At 39.0% G+C, this 17,418-nt stretch overlaps 3 protein-coding genes across 6 annotated transcripts; 1 reads left to right on the top strand and 2 right to left on the bottom strand.

Annotated features, from left to right (window-relative positions):
* Window positions 1-577: 577 nt before the first annotated feature.
* On the bottom strand, window positions 578-3,667 carry si:ch1073-184j22.2 (dual specificity protein phosphatase 18). 4 transcript variants are annotated; one of them, XM_056744617.1, is made up of 4 exons: window positions 3,535-3,564; window positions 2,645-2,738; window positions 2,395-2,433; window positions 578-2,055 (listed from the first exon to the last, which is right to left on the bottom strand). In XM_056744617.1, the coding sequence occupies exons 3-4, from the start codon at window positions 2,425-2,427 to the stop codon at window positions 1,492-1,494; spliced, it is 597 nt and encodes a 198-aa protein (XP_056600595.1). In that variant the 5' UTR covers window positions 2,428-2,433; window positions 2,645-2,738; window positions 3,535-3,564; the 3' UTR covers window positions 578-1,491. The 4 variants fall into 4 exon arrangements, with proteins under 4 accessions (XP_056600595.1, XP_056600598.1, XP_056600597.1 ...); XM_056744620.1 differs by lacking the exon at window positions 2,395-2,433 and having other exon boundaries at window positions 578-2,074; window positions 3,535-3,573; XM_056744619.1 differs by lacking the exon at window positions 3,535-3,564 and having other exon boundaries at window positions 578-2,074; window positions 2,645-2,960.
* On the top strand, window positions 3,147-4,688 carry sft2d3 (SFT2 domain containing 3). The gene has a single exon (XM_056744616.1). The coding sequence runs from the start codon at window positions 3,377-3,379 to the stop codon at window positions 4,217-4,219; it is 843 nt and encodes a 280-aa protein (XP_056600594.1). The 5' UTR covers window positions 3,147-3,376; the 3' UTR covers window positions 4,220-4,688.
* A 165-nt stretch (window positions 4,689-4,853) lies between these two features.
* wdr33 (WD repeat domain 33) lies at window positions 4,854-17,105 on the bottom strand. Its single transcript, XM_056744613.1, has 22 exons — window positions 16,923-17,105; window positions 14,557-14,779; window positions 14,410-14,478; window positions 14,227-14,331; window positions 13,979-14,074; window positions 13,732-13,883; window positions 12,149-12,246; window positions 9,923-10,049; window positions 9,532-9,686; window positions 9,371-9,449; window positions 9,168-9,278; window positions 8,974-9,068; window positions 8,805-8,891; window positions 8,579-8,718; window positions 8,292-8,444; window positions 7,498-8,208; window positions 7,347-7,410; window positions 6,993-7,230; window positions 6,823-6,894; window positions 6,460-6,605; window positions 6,021-6,218; window positions 4,854-5,905 (listed from the first exon to the last, which is right to left on the bottom strand). The coding sequence occupies exons 2-22, from the start codon at window positions 14,758-14,760 to the stop codon at window positions 5,778-5,780; spliced, it is 3,228 nt and encodes a 1,075-aa protein (XP_056600591.1). The 5' UTR covers window positions 14,761-14,779; window positions 16,923-17,105; the 3' UTR covers window positions 4,854-5,777.
* Between the last annotated feature and the right edge of the window lie 313 nt (window positions 17,106-17,418).

Raw genomic sequence — 17,418 nt, 5'->3', positions numbered from 1 at the left:
AGTCTTTGTGTTGTTTGTTAATGCAACTAACCTACTATTTGTAGGGTATGTAGGGTGGACCTGGACGAAAATCTCTGCAAGAACAACAAAACAATCCTGTTTCCAGAACAATTTAGCAATGGCAACAAAACCTTCATTACACAATAACAAAACTGTTCATTTTAGCTGGTAGTGCTGTTGATTTTTTGTGCATGGATGAGAACAGAGCCTCTGAAATGATGATGTATTTAGACTATATGTTCTATTAGGTTGGAAAGGGGATGAGGTCATTGCGCTGGAAGAGTGGCGCCTGGTGTTTGGCACTATGCCCTGCCCCCTCTCGCTCTCTTTCACACACACATACAAACCTAAATGAAAGCTCTGCTATACCTTCCAGGGAACATCTAACATTGCATTTGCGCGGTTGGACTGCATTACCTTACAAGGATGGTTGAAATAATGTGCAGACAGATAAATGACTGCATGATAATGACATAGTTATTTATATCATGATGGGCTTAGTGAAAGTAGCCTCTCATTTAACACACAGAGACACAAAAAAGAAACACAAACACACAACTTGTTTCATTAATTGCAGAAGATGGCTACGGGCCAAACAAAAATTACATTTATTTTTCAGGATAAATAAGAGCCTTTCCATCCCAAACATTTCTGTTCTCTTTACCGTCTCAAAGCTTTCAGCACATTCCCTCGCCCCGCTCAAGAGAAGCATGTCTAAAACTTCTCTCTCCTCACTCAGCACCAACACAACATCGCCAAAAGCACTAAACACACATTACTGAAATGAGATTTAGAGGCATAAAATGGTATTCGAAGGGTGATGAGAGATAATCTGACATTGTATTTACTAAGTGAAATGTTCACCTTGTGTCACTCAGCTAAATCTGTGATACAGAAATATTTTCAAAAGTCAGATTTAAAAAAGAAAGCAAATAAATACAAAATTAGCCACTCGATGTGAAGATCTATCAAATGTCAAACAAATATTTAAGGTGGTTCCATACAAAATAAATTATCTTGTTCACGCCCAGTACAATATACATCACAAACTCAAGCATGTTGTTCTTATAACATTGATCGAAAGCTGGTTTATAATACAATGAAAAATTTTCATATTCATAATCATATGAAAAATGTTAATATTTATCCTTTTTTCAATATAGATTCAATCCTTACCCTTTGTTTCGTACATGATTTTCTAGATGGTTCAACAGTGTCCTCTGTTGGTTAAAAAATGTAACATATAAGGTGTCAAAATGTTCTCCATAACCCAGGAATTCCAGCCAAGGCCAGCAACAACAAAAGAATAAACAAACATGAATGATGAATTACATTAGATACCAGGGGTAAATAAAAAAAGTTGTTAAAACTGAACAATGGGGAAAAACAGGACAGTTGGACCTTTTGAGATGTTTGTGGTTTGGCTCTCCATAGTTTTTCAAGTTATGATTGAAAAGGGCCTGTCCACTGCAGCTGTAATTCCTCCAATGGTCATTTAGCAGAATAAAGCATAATGGAAGTGTATCGTCCGACCCGGCCAAGCCTTGGAGACGGAGGAAACTGTCTCATGTTATACTTAGGAGCCAGTCTTGGTGTTTTGGGCAATGGAAGTGGATCCAATGGTTCAGCCACCTTCACAGTATTCTTCCCAAATAGTTTCTTCTCATAATCTAGAAGCTGGGCCCAGAAGCCTGAATTAAGGCGGATATAGGGTCGACTATCTTTAACCCAGTTATGCGCCTGCCGCAGGGTCACTCCTTTGTACTTCATAAGGTAGGCCATAATCAGAGCAGGTGAGCGACTCATGCCCGCAACACAGTGCACCAGGGTTCCTCCAGCCCTGTTGTTGTGGATTCGAGCTGCCACATGTTCAAAATGATCACACAGACGGGCGTTCGGGAGATCGGACACAGCGACACGTATACATTCCACACCTGGGTAGAAAGGACAGGTGTGGGACAGGGTCACGTTCACAATGAGTGTGATACCTTTCCGGGTGACAAGTGGTTGATTCAGAGGCGCATCAGCCCCACTCAGGAAAAGGGTTGGTGTAATCTGTGAAAATGACATTGCTCTGAGTGGAAAGAGATGGAAATTTCATTAAAAAAAAGATATTGTCTCTCATATCAATTGTTTTGTGTCAATATAGTCTTTAAACTTCTATATCTCTGAAATACACATAGAATTGTTATTGCACTTAGATCATACATCAGAGAATCACAAATGTCCGCACATGTATGAAAAAGCAGTCAGGAATATTACATAATTATGAAACACAACAATAAAGATCACACAAACAGCAAAAGGCCTAAATCCATCAAATAGGTAAAATGGTTAGTCAGTTAGTGATGTAAAATTGTACAAGACAACCACAACAAAAACATTTTGGCTTACCAGTCGAAGGCAAAATACAAAATGGCCACACATGAAAATCTAAATACAGACACGTAAACTGTGCTATTCAATTACACATTAACATTCCATTGCAATGTAGCATGTTGCCCATTGTGTAAGACTTTGTCACATGCAAGCAGTTTATACAGTCCGTAAGCTTTGAGGCTCCATTTCTATTGTTTTTGTATACTAAACAAGTGCATTGACAATTGAACTAAAGTGTGTTTCAAGGCTTATTTTCAGTACTGACCTGGTCCCTTGGTGTTTTCTGTCTAATATTTAGGCTCTGAGTGTAGGGAGACCCCTGTTGGCACCTTCAAACCCTAAAAAGGCTTTGAAAACAACTGGCCAATAGAAAGAGAGATTAATTATAAACACACCCAGCAGCATTGGATGAGCTCATGGGAAAATTAGCCTCTTCATGACAAATCAATGGACAAGCCTGTCTCAAGAAGTCAAAAATAAATAAATAATACAAACTCGAGACTTTTTCAAAATTGAAAAGATCTTAAAGGAAATCTTACGTTACATTAAAACAAAACAATATGATTTAGGTACCAGACTTTACAATTAAATGATCTAAAAGAGATTATCCAAATGATCTGAAATTATCTTATTTTAATTGTTAACTTTTTGCAAAGTAACGTTTTTATTAACTTTCTTAATTCAGTCATATACTAAATTCTGTATGAAAATTTATAATTTTCGGTTTCGGTATTCTATCTATTTGATAAACTAGACTACGTTATGAGCCCTGGACCGGTAGATGGAGCACGTAACGTTTCTATGACCCTTGAGTAGACTTGTCAAACTGGTGTATTATTCATTAGTAAAAAAAATGCTTATTTTTTTATCAACTGTTTGCAAAGTAACGTTTTTTTCTTTCTTATTTCAGTCATGTGTTTAATTCTATATCGGCCGTGTACAACAGCGTCATCGGTTATGCGCGACTTCATGAATCGCTGCGCAGACCAAACGGCATATGACACCCAAGTACCGCGAGAGCAATGCGAGCGCATACTGCTTTGGAAATTTTCGCGGTGTTTTGATGTTAAACACCGATCGGTCCGCAGCGCCGCATAAAGTCAAACACGTCTATTGTGCGACGTCATCACAACTTCCTGTTTGGGTTTCACTTACTCTTCAGCTAACAATGGCTGAATTAAACAGACAACTACAGGAGTATTTGGCCCAGTCTAAAAGCGGCGCGAAGACGATATCAGAGTCTAGTTCCAGCACCATCGTAGACATCGATAAACCCGCTTCGGTTTCAGGCAGCTGGTTCGGTAGGTGGTCCAGTCCGATCTCCAGGAACAGTCGAGGAGCTTCATCAGGCCAAAGCTCCGGCAGCGGGGTCTCTTGGCCGTGGTCATCAGAACCGGACCCATGTTTACCGGGCATGAGTCGATCCCAGCGCCTGATCGGGTTCGGGACGTGTATTTTCTTCTCCGCACTGTGCTTTGGACTGTCGGCGCTTTACGCTCCGTTGTTATTGCTAAAGGCGCGTAAATTCGCGCTGTTGTGGTCACTCGGCTCCGTGTTCGCGCTTGTCGGTGCGGCTATACTTCGGGGACCCAGTAAACTCATCTCGACTCCCACGCCCGGAGCTGTGGTGTATTTGTGCTCTCTGGTGGGCACCCTGTACGCGGCCCTGAGCCTCCACAGCACGCTGCTCACTGCTCTCGGAGCCGGCCTTCAGATTGCTGCTATCGTCGGTTACATTGTGGCTTTGCTGCCTGGTGGGAGCGCTGGGATGAGATTTGTGGGTGGCATGGCTGCTTCGGCTATTAAAAGAACCGTGTCCGGTAAGACAATGCCGATATGAGCACGGATGTCACGGAATGTACAACACACAAACTGTTGAAGTGCTACGCCATGGACACCGTAATACTTCTACTACAAAGTGTGATTGTGAAGACTTTATATTTATAGAGGAGCCGTGTAAACAGCATGGATTGGATGTTCACATTTTGCCAGTTTAACTGTGACAGGGACCATATACTAAACCTGATAATGTGACTAAAATATCAAATGCAACTTAACTTTTAATTGGGTCTAGAAGATTTTTATGAACACTTTATTCAGTAAATAAAACGAAGCTTAAATCTGATGAAAGATGACAGTCTATGACCTATTTAAGATTTTGGTAGGCCAAATGTAAAAGTTGAATGGTTTTGTAGGTGGTTAAAGACAACTTATTACTTTTATACTTTAATAACTACCTTTTGTAATCTTGGATTTTAAGGCAGGTTTTCAGTTTCCCTCTTGGATCAATAAAGTTATTTTTGAAATCACTTGTGGTTTAAATTCATAAAGACCCTTTTAACTTCACAACCGAGTTTGAAAAGCAAATAACCAGTGATTTTAAATTTGATAAAGAATACCCTAACAGTTGACACACTTCCTGGAGTATCTTGAAAAATGGCTAAAGAAACAACAAGAGCGATAGACGGTTTACATAAATTTTGCACAAATTCTATTTTGGTTTCATACAAAAATGACAAAACAATACAACTTTTGTGACAAACTGTACATACAAACAAAGCAGCCTCGTCACTTGAGTAACCTGGTAATGTTACAGAAAGGTTCTCTTCATTATCTTACATAAAAAGGAAATTAAATACATGGCACATAGCCACTGGAGGAATAAACATTCAGGAGTCCAGTTTCTCCTATAATAGACTTAGTCCTCAAGATGATGTAAATTTTGCATCGTCCCTTACCTAAATTGACTTCCAGCTGCTGGATGACATGTCACTTGTGTGTTCTTTACATGAGAATCATTTAATTTCATCGAAATGGAAAAGACAAAGGGGTGTTAGGGGGTGGTACAAACTCAATTATGTTGCCATTGTTCAAATGAATCGTAAAGCAGGTCATCTGCTCAGTGCTGATGTGATTATTTGGGAGGGGATGTCCATGGCTTCTACATAGAGTTGTACCATGCATCACAAATATGCTTTCTGGACCACAAACAAATCTATTACAAGAGATGTTTCTTCAAACCATGATGAACCCTCCATTCGTCACTTGGTTGGGTGATAAGTTTCATGTACCATGAGTACATGCATAATAAAGTCTGGATCAGCAGGTGGCAGAAGGCATCATGAGCCAAAATACCTAAACCTGCATAACCTTTTGTCCTCCAGCAATGAACCCACCACCTTCTGTCCAACAAGTCAGAGTGGAAAAACGCAAACCATTGCCAACAATTATAGTGCACCTAAATGATTGGCAAATTATTCCACAACTTTCTTGCTGATGTGCCTCCAAACATCTTTCAGGAAGCTGATATTTGGGCTATGTGTGGTTCTTTTTGTCCTTGTTGACACTGCAGCCGTTTTTTGTCCTCCTGTGCCCTGGAAAAGCGGGCTTGACTATTCCTACCGGCCCCGACCTCCCCTCATTACACCGCGTGGAGGCCTGTTAGGGGGTCCACCACGGCCCCAGCCACCTCGTCCTCCCCTTGATGGGGGCCCATATCCACCGTCATCTCTTGTTGGTGGTCGACCTATGGACAGTTAAATGATATTAGTTGGATTAATTTCTAAAAGTTGTTCCACATACTTGCTAGAATGTTTTACACGGTAACATTCTTTGGCTGTTAATTTCACTACTCATCTTACCTGCTCCTCTTTCGTCAGGTCCCGCACTGGGAGAATCCATGTCTCCTGTGCCTGGGCCGTCATGCCATGGCCGTTTACGTGGTGGCAATGAAGCCATATCCATACCCTGTAGAGATGAGGAACGCTCCCTACTTGCTGGCGAGGGACTGTCGTGAATATTATGGTCTGGGCGCTGACCATCCCGATAGCCATCATGACCTTAACATACAAACACCAGCATTTATTTTATAATATTTTACATTAAGCCTTATGTACTGGTGCAAAGTCTACACTACTGATACAATCCTGCTGTATTACTACAAAAGAAGAAACCCTAAACTACCATATGCAGTCAACGTTAACTTGCAAAATGATCCACCTGAGCAGATCCGCGACACTCCCGGAATAACTGGCAATAAAATCTACAACAGGTTGAAAATAAATCAGCCAATGGTTTTACCTCCTCTTGGTGGCCCGCCACGTGGTCTGCCTCTTCCACCCCAACCTTGGCCCATTTCTTCTTGAGAATCGAAGCTTTCATCTCCTCCATACTCATCTTGATAGCCTCCCATTCCACCACGCCCGCTTTGGCCACCCCTCCTGTACCTGCAAATTCAGAGTGTTCAGAGATTATAGTGTGTTCTATTACATAGTTTCTTTGTTTAAAGCTAGTTTCAAATTAGTGGATACCCCATTATAACACTTTGATTTGAAGCTAGGGTTACCCAAGTTACCACGTCTTCCTGCCTGAGTAAACGTTTAGAATAATATGTAACTTTACTGTGAAAATGATTAAGGACTATATCACACAAATAACACTTACGACTCATCACCATGTGGTGGCCGTCTCGGTCTCTGTTCAAACTCTTCACCAGAGCCTTCATACCCATCATACCTGCAAAAGAAAACATGTAAGACACTCATTTAACTAGGATTTTACCTTTTAATCCAGAGTATAATCTGGACATTAAACATATGTTGAATTTGAAGTACCCGTCGTGACCCATGTACTCTTCATCATTGGAGGAGAACATTTCTTGGCTTTCCCATTGGCTTCCAGAGCCTCCTCTATGGCTCCTGGAGTCTCCAGGACCTCTTCTCCAGCCCTCTTGATAACCTCCCTCTTCACCCCAGTACTGGCCCCCATCAGAGCCCTGACCTGGTCCTCCTGGGCCTTGTCGCTCTGGTGGAGGTCCCATATGATGGTTAGGTGGTCCTCGAGATCCGTCTCCTTAAACAAACAGAAACATAGTACACTAAGAACACTCACATTAGTATTGACTAAACCACATTGGTCAAGTTGCATCACAACTAAAACAACACACAGCAATGTTTACGGAGAAATACCTTTGGTGTTGGGGCCCTGCTGTCCTATGCCATGCATCATTGATTGATGCCCAGAATTCTGTCCCTGGAAGACATGCAAAACATATAAGTTCACGAGAACAAGAACTCATTTCATCTAGAATCAGCCTGACAGTTTGTTTTCTGTTGTTACCTTATTGAACTGTCCTCTGCTTCCATCACCCATGTGTGGTGGTTTGCCTTGCATATATGGTGGAGGGCCCTGTATGTTTCCTGGGGGACCCTGCATGTTGTTTGGTGGTCCATGCATACCCCCTGGAGGAGGACCCATCCCATGCATATTTCCCATGCCCTGCATATTGCCATGAGTCCTGGGCGGAGGTCCCATCATACCCCCTGACATGGGACCCTGAGGACCCATTATGTTTCCATGAGCCACGGGACCCCTCATATCCTGATGCATCATACCTCCCTGTTGTGGTCCCTGTCCTCGTGGTGGTGGTCCCATCATACCACCAGGTCCTGGGGGAGGACCCTGCATGCCTCTGGGGCCAGGTGGCATGCCAGGAGGACCTTGGGGTCCCATGTTCCTGTGAGGGCCAGGATGACGTGGGGGTCCATGCATGTCTGGAGGTCCCATCATTCCCTGTGGAGGGGGACCCTGGTGCATGGGAGGTCCTGGTGGACCCATTTGACCTGGAGATATGAATGGACCAGGCATTCCACCAGGGCCAGGTGGAGGCATGTTGTGGGACATTTGTTGGGGGGGCATCGACTGAGGAAAGCCTTGTGGGGGAGGGGGCATCGAACCACCCTGCCCAGGAAAAGGAGGCATTGGTCCTGACTGGCCAGCAGGAGGCATTCCCTGTTCCTGCAACTGTGCCATTCTTTCGATCTTTAGTTGCTATAAACAAAAAGACGTTTTGCTTGAAGGAAATAAACTGTGACAGAAGTGATAGAACTGCATATGATGTGATATCTACTGACCTCCAGCAGCATAGGGTTTGTATACTGGAGGGTAGCCATTTCCTGCTCAATCTCTGCTTGAGTCTTTTTCTTGCCATCCCCTTTTTTCTCATCCTTCCTTTCCTTTGGAACCTCTCCAGGAGGCATCGCTGGAACTTTATTATCTGCCCAAGCCTAGTAAATATTTTAAAGGGGACAGTGGAACACATCAGTTAAATTATGAGTATACTTTAAGATTATAAAATATTCCACAACACCAAAACTTCAGTGTGTCTAAACGTGCTGCCAATGGTATGTTAAGTACTGACCTGCTGAAACTGAGCAGGAATGGGTTTTGCATAGGGAACCTTTTTGGTTGGAGCCCTTTTCATGTCCTTCTGCATGACCTCCTCCATTCCCCAATCCAGTCCTGGGATGCTCATCTCAGACTCTGTCACAGTCTCTTTACCTGAGCGCATATCATCAACAATAACCAACAATCCTATTGTTTCTTGACAGTTACGTTATTAAACAACTTAGTATTCGGATCCTTACCAATTTGTTCTTGTTCCATGGCACTCTTCAGTTGTTCTGGGATCCCCATGCCAGGAATGGCTGCAATACTGTTGGGCTCCAAGTCATCTAGAATTTACCATAAAAGCATTGATTTCATATCCATATCCTACAAAACGCTTTTAAAAAAAACTGGGCAAGTAATACTTACCATATTCCACCCCATCCTCTGACATCCCTGGCAACAAGTTTAGATTATATCTATCCCGCATCTTGTCGCCCGGCCGATTCCTGGTCCAAAATTTGCTGAATAGAAAACAAACAATATAGTAAAATAACAATGTTTGGCTAAAGAGTTATGATAGATACATCTGAAAATATAGATATTCTGTTAAACTAACTCACCTGGTGTGGTCATTAGACCCTGAACATAAGATATGACCAAGCGGATGCCAGGCCAGACTCCAGATCATTCCTTCATGAGCCATCTCCATCCCTCCCACCTCCTTTTCCACACTATTAAAAACATTTGACCATATTAGCACTTAAACAACATAAATAAATATATATTTGGTTATGGCTACTGAGAGGACGTGAACAGTGCCCACCCTGCATTCCAGAATAGCAAAGATCCGTCAGATCCTCCACTGGCAAACATGCCTTCATGAACCGGGTGCCAAGCTACAGCTGCAAGCAACAGGAAATTTTGAGTATATACATACAGCTTCACACATAAAAGCAGTTTGTCCAATAAAAAATTTGAATAAACCTGTGGCTTCTTTTTTGTGTCCTCTAAAAACCTGCAGCTCCTCCTTGAGGTTGCGAATGTCAAACAGTTTGCATAAATGGTCACGTGATGCAGTCAACAACCAATTGCCATTAAGGTTCCACTTCACCTCCATGACTGTGTTTTTATGAGCGTGTCTAAGGGTAAAGTATATAAAAAAATATGTTTATCCTGTCCCAGCAGAGACAAACTTGTCAATATTAAGATAAAACAAAAGTTACAGCTATTACTTTAAAAAGGTTCAGAATGCAACAATTCTACTGTTAAAAAGACTGACTCTTTGTTTTAATCCGTCAATCCTCTCATGTTAGAAAGAGTTGGGTACAAAGTGTAAAGGAGCCTCCATCTTTCTAATAGCAGTCTGTTAACTTACAGTGTAGCCAAACTCTGTCCAGTCTTGGGGTCCCAGAATTTGATAGGTTGTTGGCTGTCTTTGCTGCCAGATACCACCAAGCCCTTAAAGGGATGCCAGTCAACACACTTCACATCTGCTCCGTGACCTGGTGAACAATAATAAAAGAATGTTTTAAACGTTTAAAAAAATATACAGTTTTATAATGTGCCTATTTTAACAGTCTAATTTTTAAACATTTTATTTTATTCAAGCATAGTATTCATTTTAGTATTATTTAATAAAGAACTTAGCTTTGCATGTTCTCAGTTCTGTTGTGTAAAATAATGTTAACTGGATCGAATTCTATTATTAATAGTAAATTAAACAAATACAATAGTTTTATAGCGCTTCAAGCTCGAACCCTAATAAATGAATAAATAAAATAATTATACAATCTTGTGGAAATAATTTCAAGGAATTCAAGGGTGTTGGATGGAACTAAGAAAGGGTTAAAAACTAAGTGAAAATCTCTACAGAAATATGCAATCTCATGCAAATGTATTTGTTTGATATTGAATTAGTAAAATATAACCGATTAAATGCAGAATACAAATACCATGTGGAACAAAAAACACTACGCCTGGAAAAATTCAAACAATGTGGCATTAAAAGCTTAAAACAACACCAGGAGGAAGATTTAACAGCAATGACGAAACCTATGCTGTATTTTTGTAATACTATTGTGTTTCATTTATTTATCTGATATTCAGTCAGAACGTTTTAATGGCCATGTCTGAAACATGACAATGCTGTGCTTTCGCTCTGCATATTAAACATCTAACTGGCTTATTAGGCCAAAGTCATCCCTGTGTTTAGTCATCTGAATAAGGAGCTCAGAATATGCATCTCAAGATTCACACACATCATTCAGATCAAGTACATCAATCTTTTGACCAAGTTTAAACCAGTAAGAAGGAAGTCACAACAATAGTAATGTTTGCATAAACTAAATTGTTGGCAAAGTGCTTTCAATTTCATTGAAACCAAATTTTCAAACACACCACTACATTATAAAAGAATTGAATTTCAAGTCCCTTCATTTTATCATGCTGATGATCGCAAGCATAAAAACAGCTAACTTGGTATTAGCACCCTCTAGTTTTCATTTAAATAAATATGTTTCGTCATAAGGTTTTTTATTCACATTTTAAAGAGCCATCTAAATATAAGAAAAGCTGATCATGCGTTTTTAGAAAATGTTGACAAGTCAGTGATATAAATATTTGTACTGTTCGTATTAATTAAGTGAAAGAGATAAAGACCTTAACCTTTCCAAATTGTAATGGAATCTATAGCAGAAAACTTTTCTCTCTCATACAAAAAGATAACTAAAAGGAGTACCAGCCCACATTTATCTCCTAGCAGTTACAAAAAGTATTTTTAATCATATATAAAAATGTTTATAATATAACAATTTGTTTTATATATATTTTAAATGTATATTAATATTTTAGTGTACTAATTGTATTAAATTGCATTAAAACTGCTCAACAGTTACTGATTGAACTGTCTTCAGCTAAATAAACCCAATAGGTTTGAATTTGAATCAAATATGAAAGGGTAATCATTTAAATTAGCAATATACCTGAAGTGATGTTATGTCAATTCAATAAAATGTCAAATTTACTTAAATCATCTGATTAAAATGTATATTGTACTTCTTGAAATAAAACTAAATCACAGAGGAAGAAAATCCCAAATGTAAGATAACACACAATGTTTAGAATGACTGATATTTTAAAACGACTAGTAAAAATAGTTGGGAAATATGTATGACAGATGCATTTTTATGGAAGATTAAGATTTTGTATGTTTATCTCACGGCAGAAAAACAACACAAGAAAATAAACAAGAATATAACAACAGTGATTTCTAAAGACACAAAACATTGTAAACATGAAGTAAACTATATGTCTTTATCATTAATATTTAACATACAAAAAGCAGCACTGAGTCAGCTCAGTAAACAGTGAATTATTAATTACATTGTCAAACAAAAGGCCTAATGAACATTTATTTCATCAAATAACAGACCTCCGGAAAAAACAGTGCAGATATAAGAAACTGACATTGGAAGCCCATGTTAAATAGTGCATGTTTGTGTGAAAAGCAATGTGAAATTTGTGTTTGTGAACCCAGATGACAGTGTGCTTTCACATTTAAAGAAAAGGTTATGTGAAAATCTTCACATCTGACATAACATACCTCTCAGAATTCTTTCCTCATGACAGCGTAGAAAGTCCCAGATGCGTACAGTTCCATCATCAGAGCAAGTGGCAAATTTATTATCCGTAGGAGAGAAACTGAAGACACAGCAGGAAGAGAATGAATAATGAAGGACAACATAGCAGCTCTCTGTAGGGGCCCTTTGAGTTGATTCTGACAAGGAACCATCCATCTCTTTAACCGACTTTTATGACAGCTCAATCTACTGAAAACTCCTATCCCACAACATACTCCAATGCGTGAAATGCTTATTTTATGAAGAAGTGACTGATGCAAAACCTTAAATGTGCACTGCACCAAAGAGCTTTTATTCCCACAAGCTAAAAGGATCTTCCCTGTATTCGAAATCCTGTCATGGAGCATTAGAAAATGGTATTATGGTTTACTTATATAGATAGATGAAATGCATTTCTTCTCTTAGCTCAAGCAGTACTTTCAAACATGAGTTTATTCAGGCCTAATATAAGGATTTACTTTCTCCAAAAATCAAACAAGCAAATTAAGATTTCCCAAAAGTGAGCCTGCCTCAACTGACTATGAAAACATTATTTAAATTTCCAAAAATACACACATATACAAGCAACCAACACCGTGAAGCACAATCCCTAACCATAGTGCTCAAATATGTTCTGCAGTTATACTCAATTTTACTCAAAATTAGCATTTTACTGAGGTGAGCAAAACTCTCTTATAAGCCTGTTACACATCAACCCATGAGCAAGAAATCTCATCTAATGATCTAATAACGCAGTTTTTAGATAGTTATCCCCGTTGTTTTTTGTACTTTGGAGTTTACGTGTTATTTTTATTGCATCAGAAAGGACTTTTATGTGCTCTGCATTGTGTTTGGATAAACAAGATAAATGAGAAAAATGTACTGTGTACTGTGATTGAAAAGGCTAAAACAGCCATTTGCATTTGTACCCATGTCAAAGTTGTCTTAAAGTGAAAATCTGTATTCTTTATTGGTAAAATGTTTATTAGGAGGCGGATTTTGTTATAAAAAGTTAGGGAAGAATCATCCGGGGCTGATTGAAAGCATGTCACAAACTGTGATGGCCAGCACAGCTCTTGCCCGTATGTGTGGTACCAGTGTGAAATGAGACCTAGGGTCATGCAGGTTTCCACAGTGCACCATTGCATGGACAAGTGTCCATCCTCTCCAAAACAGAGGAACCATAAAACCTTCCAACAAACACTTAAGGCCCTGAGGGTCTTTTCATCAATCATTTTTGTATCTAGCCTGCATGTGTAATCACCTTAGAATATGAATAATTGGGAATACTTTATTAAAAAGTGTGAAAATACACCTTTGCTGTACAAAGTAGATCCGTATATAAAAAATGAGGATACATAACTCATAAGCCACAATTGACAAATAAATGCAGTGTTGCAACAACACACACGTGTCAAAAATCCAGGACATAAACACTGAGCAGCACAGGGAAGAGTATTTCAAAACTGACAGCACTGAGGAGAGCCCCCTACAGGCAGAGCCCTGCCATTGCAGGGGTATTAACAGGCTTGGGTTAACTACAGAAAAGGGTAGATTGTGTATAGACCTGGCCTCTCTAATCGCCTCCTTGTGAGCCTGGAACATCTTGACGTTATTCATGTTGGACTGCCAGTACTTCACGTAACCTCCGTGGTCAGCAGTCAACATCCACATGTCATTGTGAGACCAGGTCATTGCCCGAACAGGGCTGTCGTGAGCCTGTAAAATGGGAAAAGAGAAGGGGACAATCAAATTGCCCTTTCACAAGCTTTTGAAGTTATGAGGAGGAGTTTGCCCTTCACAAATGTAGTTACCTGCAGAATTGTCTCAAAGTTAAAGGTGAGTCCATTCCACAAAGTAAATTCCCCACTGGAGGCACCGGTGACAAGTCGTCTCCCTTCCGGTGTCCACTGTAAGAAGAGGAGCAAGGAATGATTTAGAGCAGTCAGAGGAAAACATAGACGACATAGTAAAGGACAAAATTTTCCCTTTGCTTTGGTTAAACAAACACACAGATCCTACTGCCAATTTAGCACAACTTGAACGTAAACTTAACACTTACCCGCACAACAAAGACGGGGCATTTTACTTTGTTGGTGGAGGTTCTGACAAACTTTGTCGTAACAGCATTCATAGAGTTACTAAGCATACCAACCGGAGGTACAAGCTGCAGATAAAGTGAGATATGAAGAGATTACATACTAGAACTATCTTCAAAAGCTGTAAACAATTACATTTTACTTACATCATTGTAATAGCCTGCATCTGGTTGAATAGCACGAAAATCTCTATGATCTCGCTGCCACAATCGGTTCTGAAACAGAGTATTTTGCAAAATATTAGAATCATTGAGGCTTCCTGTTTTTAAATTTCTGTTTTGTTAGCCCTATACCTCCAGATATCTGATGACAGAGGGATTATAATCGATGGTCTTGCGGTTAACAGCTTTCCTCATGCGCTTGCCATCAAAAGTGAGCTGTTGCATGGCCTGCTGCTGGGCAAAGTCTGGCCTCTTGTAGAAGAGCTGCCGAGGTGCCTGGTGCTGAAATCGAGGCATGTGGAAGAATCGGGGAGGAGAGCCGATATCTGTTGCCATGGTGACAGTTTTTTAACACCTAAGGATGTAAAAGGAAGGCCGCTTACTTAGTCTGACACACATTAACTTGTTTTAAATATAAACAAAAAGTAAAAATTAACTGGACATGTCCTAGAAAAACAGACGTGCAGGAAGAAAATAACACATCAATGTCAATCTTGAGTAAAACTTTTGGCACACTTTCCCATACAGAACCCCTTCCAACTTGCATCCTTTAATTTGTTATTAATAAGACGTTATGGAGTTCCTTTTATAACCTTTATAAAGCTTAATAATAATCAACACTGCTTATGGACCTAAAAGTCATTACATACACCTCAGCATATATAACCTGTGATCTTTCAGTACTGTGAAATATTTCCAAAATGCAGACTTTGTAACCAATTGAATTCATGTCTAAGAAACCACCCTTAAACTGTTAAAGAATGTTATAATTTGTTTAGGACTTTTATGATATTATGTTGAAGGTAAACAAGGTTATTTAAAATAAGCATTTTCAGATCAAGTAGTGGTATAGCGCAAGGGAAATAGGCAAGATCACAAATTTTTACAAATTCCAGTCTTTTCCAACAAACATACTGGTGTTACAGATGTGCTGGGATGAGTAAAAAACAAAGCTCTATTTGAAAATAAAAAAAGCACAAATGTTGATTATATAAATTTAAAAAAATCATCACGAAAGCACTAAACTTAACAAGCATTTAACCAGCAGAGCTTTAAATGTTTAATAAAGTGCAGACAAATATAAAAAAATCCAGTCTCTCGTAAAATATATGTTATTTCTTCACACCATTTTCTTAAATCATTCAAATTATTGAATAGAAACACAGACAGTAAGAAGGGGTCTGAATACTCGTGCCTTCAGAAACTGCATACAGCAGTGCATAACATTAACAATTCTTTAATATATATATATATATATATATATATATATATATATATATATATATATATATATATATATATATATATATATACACATATACCATCAGTCCTGTAACCTTTCTTTATTTTCTTGACATGGCCGGAACACTCAAATAAAGTAGAATTTATTGGATTATATCAGTTTTTCTTACAGTAACATTTTAAGAAAGTAATGATTGTAGCTGTTGTTACAAACAGTACAGCTCTGGTAAACTGTTTAAATGTGTAACCCCATCAGTAATTTGCTTTGGATAAAGTGTCTGCAAAATGACTAATGTAAATGTTATTAGGATTTGAGGAATAATGAATGACGTCAAGTATAAAACTGTTTAGACATGTTCCAGGCTATTACGACTAGTCTGTATTAAAGTGTATTGATGCCGATAAAGAAGAAGAGGATTTAGCTAAAATAACCATTTATTTAATATGTTTGTCAGGTGCCTCAAATAACAACAAAAGCATGTTATGGACAGCTCTTAAAGTAAAAACCCTCTCAAAGCAAGTGTAAAGAGTAAAGGATTTCCCATAACATGTTGTCCATAACACAGCTTAATAAATCTGCATAAAACAAACTGAATACAGTTCTTCTGCATATTTAGTTTTAAAAAAAAATGTGTTATGACAGGGTGGAGGAAAGAGCACGTTTCACTAGCATAATAATGGCACTCAAAATTAGTTAAACTTGGGTAAAAAGAAAACTAAAATAAATACCACGCAACTTCTCAATCATACTAAATTACACTATTTTAAGCGTTATAGATTAATACAATCCATTTTGGTATCATTGTCGGGTTTGTGAAAGCCAGGAAAAACACGTAACGTTAAAGGAGCATGTTTCGTGTAACGTTAGTCTCTTTAGGTGGAGTGCTGCATTAAACATTCATATTAAACACTCATGTATGCAAACAAACACAATAAAACAATACTGCCGGCTGCATAACAATTTACACGTGTCGCCTCTTGTTCACGATATCTCTGTTCAGTTTGAGGTCTGTTAGCCGCTAGCCAGCTAACACAATAACTAACGTTATCGCAGGCCCTTAGAAACGAGACACATTTCATCCGTTTAACAAAACGAAATTATTCCCCATCAGTGGGAAAATTGTGCATCGAGTTTATTTGAAAGCAGAACCTTTCCAATGAAGGCTTTAAATGTGTGCTGTGAGAGTGGCTGTTTATTCAACTATCTCACGCACACCGTGTTTAAATGGCGCCCGGTCAATACTTGAGAAACTCACCCAAAATATCCAGTGCTGACTGTCTATATATCTAAATTTAAAACACGACTCTTCCTTGTGGAGACTGTTGTGTTCTCTTTCTGAAAATGATAAGTCAACCGTCTCCAAATTAGCTATCAACTTGTTATTTTGCGTTAAATTACCCCCCTGCCTCCATCTCGAGGCTTCCTCTCATCTCGTTGCTTTGAATACCGGAAATGACGTTATGACGCCATACGTAACGGCGGGAGTGTGGATAACGGATATTTGTTACGCTCAGATTGCGTATTCTTTTTTGCTTCTAGTATTACTACTGCGAAATATTGATTATTAGTGTCTAAAAACTGCCTAATGCTTAATGTTATTTATAAAGAGCGTAGATTGTATGTAGTGGCGCTATGCTCAGATTGTGAACATCTTCCTCCGAGCAATATCCCATCCATATCCCGAACAGTACATTTTCCTGTCCTGTCCTTTGAAGACTCAACTAAAAAAACATCAGCAGGCATAAAATTTA

The sequence above is a fragment of the Triplophysa dalaica genome, chromosome 3, assembly GCF_015846415.1.
Source record: "Triplophysa dalaica isolate WHDGS20190420 chromosome 3, ASM1584641v1, whole genome shotgun sequence".
NCBI lineage: Eukaryota > Metazoa > Chordata > Actinopteri > Cypriniformes > Nemacheilidae > Triplophysa > Triplophysa dalaica.
This window is presented reverse-complemented; position numbering and strand designations above follow the sequence as displayed.

Bases quoted from the DNA above. Each gene is read 5' to 3' on its own strand.
- si:ch1073-184j22.2 (XM_056744617.1), bottom strand. From the start codon at position 2,427: ATGTGTGGCCATTTTGTATTTTGCCTTCGACTG. The intron at 2,056-2,394 runs GTAAGCCAAAAT...TCATTTTCACAG, and splicing joins TTGTATTTTGCCTTCGACTG to ATTACACCAACCCTTTTCCT.
- sft2d3 (XM_056744616.1), top strand. From the start codon at position 3,377: ATGACACCCAAGTACCGCGAGAGCAATGCGAGCGCATACTGCTTTGGA.
- wdr33 (XM_056744613.1), bottom strand. From the start codon at position 14,760: ATGGCAACAGATATCGGCTCTCCTCCCCGATTCTTCCACATGCCTCGA. The intron at 14,479-14,556 runs GTATAGGGCTAA...ACTCTGTTTCAG, and splicing joins CTGTCATCAGATATCTGGAG to AACCGATTGTGGCAGCGAGA. The intron at 5,906-6,020 runs GTAAGATGAGTA...AACTGTCCATAG, and splicing joins ACCTGACGAAAGAGGAGCAG to GTCGACCACCAACAAGAGAT.